The sequence below is a fragment of the Theropithecus gelada genome, chromosome 19 (genome assembly GCF_003255815.1).
Source record: "Theropithecus gelada isolate Dixy chromosome 19, Tgel_1.0, whole genome shotgun sequence".
NCBI classification, from domain to species: domain Eukaryota; kingdom Metazoa; phylum Chordata; class Mammalia; order Primates; family Cercopithecidae; genus Theropithecus; species Theropithecus gelada.
Window position 1 is genome coordinate 16,008,537 of NC_037687.1, and position 8,926 is coordinate 16,017,462.

The 8,926-nt window shown below is 52.8% G+C and overlaps 1 protein-coding gene across 4 annotated transcripts in view; it reads right to left on the reverse strand.

The window, feature by feature from the left end:
* EPS15L1 (epidermal growth factor receptor pathway substrate 15 like 1) overlaps nt 1-8,926 on the reverse strand; it is a 119,778-nt gene that overhangs the window by 46,481 nt on the left and 64,371 nt on the right. For 3 of the 4 annotated variants that reach the window (XR_003116882.1, XM_025367454.1, XM_025367456.1), the window contains exons 14-16: nt 3,679-3,840; nt 2,828-3,025; nt 1,443-1,607 (exon numbers count right to left, since the gene is read on the reverse strand). Coding sequence is in view for 3 of the 4 variants with exons in the window: in XM_025367454.1 (XP_025223239.1) it covers nt 1,443-1,607; nt 2,828-3,025; nt 3,679-3,840 (525 nt within the window). In the remaining variant the exon portion in view is untranslated. Of the gene's footprint in view, nt 1-1,436; nt 1,608-2,827; nt 3,026-3,678; nt 3,841-8,926 lie in introns of all 4 variants that reach the window. The other variant, XM_025367455.1, reaches the window with a different exon arrangement.

Sequence of the window (8,926 nt, forward strand, 5' to 3'; positions counted from 1 at the left end):
GTTTCTAAAAACCTGCAAAAGGGACGTTGAAGAGGAAGCTGTTCCCTGAACGAAGACTGAGCAGGACAAGCCAAAAGCAGTGCCAGGGGACAATGCCAGATGGGGAAAGTAGGAGCCGGGTTGTGAGGCGGAAACACACACGCCAAGAACAGTCAGGGAGCAAAGCGAGGAGTTCTGGCTTCTCGTAATTCATGAAGGATGAATGCTCATCGTTTAAATTTAGACGATAAAGCTGAAGATGACGGGCCCGGGGGCGGCTATGGAAGCCACCTCATTATGAGTCCACGAGAAAAGAGAGTATGGGAGGAAAGAGGGAGGCAGTACACCCAGTGTGGGCCAGACACAAGAGACAGATGAGCTCGCCAGCAGGGCCTTCCCAGCAGCCCAGGGGATGCGTGTGCTTCCCCATAAATCCTTGGGACTGAGGACTCGGCTGCTGAGAAGAGGAACAAGTCAAGCATTGAACATAAAGAGGCAAGTGTGGTGTTTAGAGAGCATGAGCGCTCACTCTTATTCCAGGGAGGAAGAGGAATCCATGACGAACACAGACCCAGGAGCAGAAGGGCTCCAGGGAGGAGCCCGGGGAGAGAGGGTGGCAGCACGGAGAGAGCTGCTCGAGGCAGCAGAGCACCAAGGAAACATCCAGACCCGCGCGGCCCAGCCCATCCGCTCCCGCAACAGCACCAAGACAAAATGGGAAGCCGCATGTCCCCAGGTTCGAGGCTGCAGGGGCAGACTCTGGCATGAACAGGGGGGATGTGACCACCTAGGAAAAGATCACACCTGTCTTGGTATCAGGGGCTCGAGATCTCTCAAAAATCTAGGGGGCCAACAGTCCCCTGCCCCAGGCCTGATCACAACTCTAAGGTCATGAGATGGGAGTAAAGTGCAGAGGTTTTTAAACATCATCAAAATTTCAGGAGAGGCCAATTCTTAGTTGAAACAGGAACACCCTGGGAGGGCTGCCTGCCATTATTTCCTCATCTTTAGCAACACATTTGCTTTTCAAGGTGTTCCTTGTGGAAACACACATATCCATAGACACATACCCCTCAGATGTCCCCTGCCCCCGATCAGTAGAATGTGGGGTTTCCACAATGAGTAGAAATGGATCCAATTTTGGTTAAGTTTGAGAAGCCCTCTGAATTTGGGTGGTTGGCCCAGTGTAATGCTTCCGCAGAGATGGAGGGCTTTCAAAACAGGTTTTGAAAGGATCCTGGCCTATCTTGGACTTTGTTCTGGAAGCCAGGATTCAGCATGGCCACCTGTGCCAGGCTGCGAGGCTTGGTGTGAACGCACAAAGTGGCAGCAAAACCAAGAGACAGCCGCCTGCGCTTGGATGGAACCAACGTTGGCCATGAACAGATCTGGCGGGTGGGATGTTCTGCTGTCACACCCAGGGACCAGAGCCCCGTACTGTAATACATTTATTCAACCTTTACCATGGCTCCAAAACCGCCCCTCTCTGCCAGGGAGACGCCTTCGCTCAGGTCGGCCAGGTCGGTCAGGCTGGCGCCATGGGCTCCATCGAGCACCTGGTCATACTGCTCCAGGCTCCTGTGGGCCTCCTGGCGGCTTTCATGCAGCTGGGAAAGTTTGCTCCTTGCCTGTGCAACAAAGACATCATCAGCATTAAACAGGGTCAGGAAAACATGTCAGGAAAGACTTTTTTTTTAAGACACAGGGTCTCACTCTGTCACCCAGACTGGCGTGCAGTGGAGTGATCATAGCTCACTGTAGCCTTGAGCTCCTGGGCTCAGAAACTCCTCCTGCCTTAGCCTCCTGAGTAGCTGGGACTGCAGGCGCACATCACCACCTATATTTTTGGGCAACATACCGAGGCCCCATCTCTACAAAAAATGTATCTTTTGTAGAGATGGGGTCTCACTATGTTGCCCAGTCTGGTCTTGAACTCCTGGCCTCAAGTGATCCTCCTGCCTCAGCCTCCTAAAGTGCTGGGATGACAGGTGTAAGGCACTGCACTGAGCAAAGCAAGATATCTTTGCTCCTGACACCCAACTACAAACTCTAAGGGTTAGAAAGCACTAAAAGTAATCCTACAGATATTAACCATAAAGCACAAGAAAAGGCAGTAAATCTCTGAGCAGTCCATGTTTATGATCAACTGTGGCCTATAAACTGGCTAACAGAGCAGAGAGAGAGACCGGTTCAATTGGGAAAGGAAGTGTGCCTGGCCACTCCCAAACAGGCTGAGGGCCCGTGTCACAACCACTCTGCAGACTAGATGCCCAGGGCCAGGACAGAGGCCTTCAACTACTGCCCACAGGAGAGCAGGGAAGGGCAACAGCTGCAGGCCACGAGAAGCCAGCACCACCCTGGACTGGGAAGAGGGTGGGGGCACCCCAGACAGCTTCGAGAATGGGGGTCCTGCATGGTGCGATGCTCCAGGGTGGTGCCTCCTGAACACACCAGTGACTGCAGAGGACATCTGTTCTCTTGCCCAGGGACAAAGGAGTCATCTCTCTGACTTTCTCCCTCTTGTTTGTGTGAGGACCAGGCTGGAAGGAACCCCAAGGTCTCTCCAAATGAGTCATTAATTAAACGTTCCCTCCCCGCCCCGCCTACTCCCTGAAGATGCTGTGTGCTCAGGAAAGGAAAGTGAACTCTTCCAGGCAATGCCAACACCCTCTGGAACATGCTCTGGGGAGTTCTTGGCCCTGCGCCTCCAGGCCAGCACCACAGCCTCCCAAAAGAGACCTTCACTAAGTAACAAGGGTGAGAGCAAAGGAGTCCAGCAGTGGCAGCCTCAGCTCTTGGGGCTCGCTGGTCCATGGCATGTGGCAGGGACCCGGCTCCACAGAAGCACCTGGTTGATTTCGTCTTGCGTTGACTTCAGGGACTTGATAATGGTTTCCAGCTGGACTCGCCCGGCCTGAATGCTCTGCTCCAGCTGGGTTTCCTCCTGCTGCAATCGGTTCAGCTCCGACTTGGCTCGGTTCAGATCGTCTTCCTGGGACTTTAAGTCCGATTCCTGAGACTGGATTTGCGTTTTCAATGATGAGATCTGAAATGAGATGTTAAAAGATGTTAAAGGGATTCACAGTGCATGATGAAATGGGACTCCGAGAAAGAACTCATAGCCCCCATCCCTGAAACAAGCTAACCCAGGGAGGCGGACACCTAACCCAGGCCCAGACACCTGGCTTCCTTACAGGCCTCTTTCCACACCCAAAACAGAGACACAGAAAAGGCAGACGGGCTCCTCCCGCTGTGGCTAATGGAAGATCACTTTGGAATAATGAGGGGCATGACCAAGCATGAATGATCTGTCCATGACCCGGGAGACTGAGCGTCCCCATAGTTTTCTGAGGTTGCAGCCTCTGGAATCTGTGTGGAGCCTCAGAGACACCCGAGGAGGGGAGACAGGCACCCTGGAACTCCCTGTGTTGTGGGGCACAGGCAGGGTGGGGTGTGTTCAGGGCACAGGTTCACAGGGACCAAGGCCATTCACATATACAACCTGACTTCTAGGAGCACGGCGGGTGGCCAGGAAGTCAAGCCACTGGTGCTCGGACACTTCTGCGTGGTATTTGGAGCAACTCTATTGACCCAGTAGGATGTCTAAGTGTTGTGTTCCCAGGTAACATGAGCGCAGGGGAGCCCTCGGGAACCCCTGCCCGTGCGCAGGACGCTGCCCCGGACGTGGCTGGGACCCACCATCTGAGTCTCGTCCTGGCACTTCTGCCGGACATCACTCAGCATGTCTCGGAGCTTGGCCTTCTGCTGGTCCATCTCATCCAGGCGGTCTTGAGCATCCTGTTTCTGAGCCTCAAGCTCCTGCAAACTGCTTGTTTCCCGGTCTAGGTCATTTTGTAATTCCTAGGGAGGAGTTGCAGGGATTTACGTGAGGATGGGAAAAATGAAGCATGTTCAAGATAACAGGAGGGCAGCCTGGGCCAGAAGCCCCAGGGAAGCCTCCGAAACCATGTGGCAGGACCGTGCTCAGGGCCAGCATTCCGTGCACACCCACGGCCAATGTGTGCCTCTTGGGCTGGAGGCCCGGGTCCACTCTCTCAACAGCTCCCTCAGCAGGTATTTCTCGATGGCCTGACAGGCCAGGTGCCAGAGAAGGGGCTGGGTCCCCGTGAGAAAAAGGCCCCAGTTCCCGGATGACTGTGGAGGGGAACATCACCCAAACACAAATAAACGGGGACAAGTGGCACCAAGGGGGTCACAGGGAAACTGCAGTCACACCTTGTGGGCAGGGAAGATGCCCACAAAAGCAACATTTAGGGTGGTGCCAACAGGAGAGCAGGTGTCAGGCAGGGGAAGGGCCAGGGGCAGAGCCTGGTGGAGGGAACCACAGGGGCCCTGAGGTGGGGGGATGTCGCACTCCAGTTGGAGCAAAAGGGAACGGGCCGAGGCATCAGAGGCTGCACCCCACAGGCCACGCCAAGGAGATGGTGCTGGGCTCTGCAGTGGGGAGGTGGGATGTGCAAGCGTGGGAGGCAGGACATCATGATTCTGTTTCTGAAGCTCTCTCTGACCCCGTGGGATGGATCCAGATGGTCAGCCCGAGGCTCTATCGCCCCATGATTCCACTTCCAAGAAAAGCATCCTGGAGGCATGTGACATGTGCAGAGGCACACAATGTCTTTGACAGCAAAATCCGTAAACAATGCAGATGTCCATGAGGTACTGGCTGGAAGGTTCCAGCACAGCCCACACTGTGGGATGCTCCTTGGCCATAGAACGGGATGGCGCCAGGTGCTCTGCCTTACAGTAGGACAAGAGCACATTGCATTTGTGTGAACAGGAAGGGGAGGGTATGCCTTTCTGGAAGGCCCCCACCCCAAGGAGCTCATAAACAGCACCTCCAGGGATGGGGGCACCCAAGGAGAGGGCAGAGGCTTCTCACCTCCTGATTTTCAACTGTGCAAATGCATTATCTGTCTTTAAGATAAATAACCAAAGCTGAAATAGCACAAACGGGCATTGTGAGAAGCCCCCTCCCTCCAGCTGCCATGTGGAGCATGATACAAGGGGCTATCAGGACGCAGGAACTGCAGGGGCCTCGTGTGGGGTCCAGGGAGAGGCAGCGGCAGCCGGGGCCTGAGCAAGGTGGTGGTCATGAGAATGGACAGGACGCGTGGGTTTGCGGGGAGCCATGGCTGGGCGGTGGGGCTGAATCCCAGAGCCGGTCTGGGCTGCTGGGGTGGCTGGTGCCTTAAGATAAGAAAACCAGAGGTGGCCCGGGGTCTCCTCACTACAGGGACAAAGACGTCATGGCACTTCCCTGCTTCAATGGGCAAATCATGCCTCAGGAAGCTGGGGTCTCCGCTCCCCAGCCTCCCTGCCTCTGGCCTTTCACTTGAGGGCTGGATCTGGAGGGGACAATCAGGGTCACTTCTGGACATGTTCGACAGGAAACTCGGGAGAAAGACTCCAGCCAGTGTGCCAGGAAGGGAAGACGCTGGAAACACAAAGTCAGGCGTGTCAGCATCAAGGTGGTATTTAAACATGTGGGAATGGGTGAGGTGTCCAGTGGGAGGCACGGGGAGAGCCCGAGGTAGCCCAATGCTCTGAGCGATGCTCCCACCAGGGATGGAAGCCTCTAGAGCCTCCTAAGTAAAACCCTGGCCCCACCACCGGGTAACGCTGGCAGCAACTCCCTGATGTCCTGGGCCTCAGGGTTCTAGTTAGGGCCACACTGGCTCCTTCCAGGCCACAGCCCATGGCTTCAGGACACCAGAGGCTCCAATGCCTTTGGCCTGCCCAGAGAAGGTCCCTCCTTTACGTCCCCCTCAAACCAAAGATGACAAAATGTGTATACCACACACTTCATGCACAGAGCAGAGAATATTTGCCCAGAAGAGGCATGACAGGAGGACAAGAGGGAACTCACTGGCCACGTGCCATGTACTGAATGTCTGCTGTTGAAATTCTCACCCCCAAGATGATGGTATTAGGTGTGGGGCCTCTAGGAGGTGATTAGGTCATAAGGGTTCAGCCCTTGTGAGTGGGATTAGTGGCCTTATAAAAGAGGCCCCTGAGAGCTGCCTCAATCTTTCCACTGAGTGAGGACACAGCAAGAAGGTGCTGCCTATGAACCAGGAAGTGGGTCCTCACCAGATGCTGAATCTGCAGGCCCCTTGATCTTGGACTTCCCAGCCCCGTGAACTGCGAGCAGTAAACTTCTGTTGTTTATAAACCACCCAGTGCATGGTGTGCTGTTATGGCAAGCTGAATGGACTAAGACACACACGACATGTCAGTGTCTGCAGTGACAAAGGTGCTCAGGGTACCTCACCATTTCTCTAAGAGGGTTCTCACAGTCTAAACCCCTCCTCAGAAGCTCCTGCCCTACTCACTCTTGGCTCTCCCTTACCTTTCTTCTCCCTGCTCCCCAGCATTTTCTTTTTCTCTTTTGAGACAGAATCTCACTCTGTCACCCAGGCTGGAGTGCAGTGGTGCAGTCTCAGCTCACTGCAACCTCCGCCTCCTGGGTTCAAGGGATTCTCAGGCCTCAGTCTCCCAAGTAGCTGGGACTACAGGTGTACACCACCACGCCCAGTGGTTGGTTTTTTTTTTGTTTTTTTTTTTTGATTTTTAGTATAGACTGGGTTTCACCATGTTGGCCAGGTTGGTCTTGAACTCCTGGCTTCAAGTGATCATCCGGCCTTGGTCTCCAAAAGTGCTGGGATTACAGGTGTGAGCCACCGTGCCCAGCCTTCTTTTCCTCTTCTTGATTCTTGCTTTCTCCCTCCCTGATATATAAATCAATAAAACTGAAATACATAATTGTTTAAACCTTGCTGGGTAATTTTTTGCACATAGTTTCTCCTGCATTTAGGAAACTGAGCTGCAGTTTCCTTCAGGGCAGTCTCTGTCTTCCCCCTTCATTGAAAAAGGTCATTGTTCAGTCAGGCCACAGCGCAGCCAACCTCCGTGACGTGACAACTCCTGGATTCCCCTAGACACTAGTGGAGACTCTAGGCCAGAAGGGGTGGCTGCTGATGGGATGGGGCTGTGTCTCCAAAACCCTGAACTGAGGCATCAAGTCTAACAAGTTTGGGGGTAAACACTGAATAACTGAAACAGAGTTAGTTGTGGGAGTCAGGGGTGTGGGGTGGCCACATCTAAGGGGAGTAATGGATAAGGGAGGGGAAGACAGGAAGAGGGTTAGGCCCGGTGTTACCTGGACACCAGGTAACAATAGTGTGGAACTGAAGGAATCTGGACCTTATTCCGTAATGGAGAAGGAGCCACTGGAAAGTCCCAGAGGGACAAAGATCCACCAGCTCGAGGTTAGGAAGGGGAGCAAAGAGAAGACAAAAATAACCCCGACAGTCCACGGAGTCCACACAATCCCTGTCAGAATCCCAGCTGGCTTCTTTGCAGAAACAGACCAGCTGATTCCAAAATTCATATGGGGCCAGGCACGGTGGCTCACGTCTGTAATCCCAGCACTTTGGGAGGCCAAGGCAGGCAGATCACCTGAGGTCAGGTGTTTGAGACCAGCCTGGCCAACATGGTGAAACCCAGCCTCTACTAAAAATACAAAAATTAGCTGGGTGTGGTGGCATGCACCTGTATTCCCAGCTACTCGGGAGGCTGAGGCAGGAGAATCACTTGAACCCAGGAGGCAGAGGTTGCAGTGAGCTGAGACAGCATCACTGCACTCCGGCCTGGGCGACAGAGTGAGACTCTGTCTCAAGAAAAAAAAAAAAAATCATATGGAAACACACGGGACCCAGAATAGCCATGACAATACCGACAGAGAAAAAAAAGATGGAGGATGCCCATTTCCTGATTTCAAAACTTCTACAGAGCTGCAGTAATCAAGCCAGCGATGTAGTGGCATGATGAGATGCAGATAGGTCAATGGGATAGAAATAAACGCACACAGCTACAGTCAACTCATCCTTGACAAGGATGCCAGGGCCATTCAATGGGGGAAAGAAGAGTCTCTTCAACAAATGGCGCTGGCCCAGCATGGTGGCTCACACCTGTAATCCCAACACTTTGAGAGGCCAGAGTGGGAAGATCCCTAGAGGCCATGTGTTTGAGATGAGCCTGAGCAACAGAGTGAGATCCTGTCTCTAAAAAAAAAAAGAAAAATGTTTTTGAATTAGCTAGGTGTGGCAGGGCACACCCTGTAGTCCTAGCTACTCAGGAAGCTGATGCTGGAGAATCCCCTGAGCCCAGGAGTTGGAGGCTGCAGTGAACAAGAATCACACCACTGCACTTCAGCCTGGGCAACAGAGCGAGACTCTGTCTCTAAAAACAATTTTTTTAAGTAAAATAATAAAAACAATGGTGCCAGGACAACTAGATGTCCACATGCAAAAGAATGACGTTGCATCCCTGCCTTATTCTATATACAAAAATTAACTAGAAATGGATCAAAGACCTACATGGAAAAGCGAAAACTATAAAACTCTTAGAAGAAAACACAGGGGTGCGACAGCAGCAAAAAAAGAATAAACTGGACTTCACCAACATTAAAAACTTGTGCTTCAAAAGACACCATCGAGAATGTGGAAAGACAATCCACAGAGAGGACTCTCAGTGGATGCTGAGAAGGTATTTGCAAGTCACATATCTGACAGGGACTTCTACCTAGAAATGATAAAGAACTTTTCAAATTCAGCTCTAGCTATAGGCCAGGGCAGTGGCTTCCGCCTGTAATCCCAGCACTTTGGGAGGCCGAGGTGGGAGGATCACCTGAGGTCAGGAGTTTGAGATCAGCCTGGCCAACGTGGTGGAACCCCGTCTCTACTAAAAATACAAAAATTAGCTGGGTGTGGTGGTGCACACCTGTAATCCCAGCTACTTGGAAGGCTGAGGCAAGAGAATCACTTGAACCCGGGAGGCGGAGGTTGCAGTGAGCTGAGATCACACCACTGCACTCCAGCCTGGGCCACAGAGTGAGACTCCATCTCAAAAAAAAAAAAAAAAAAAA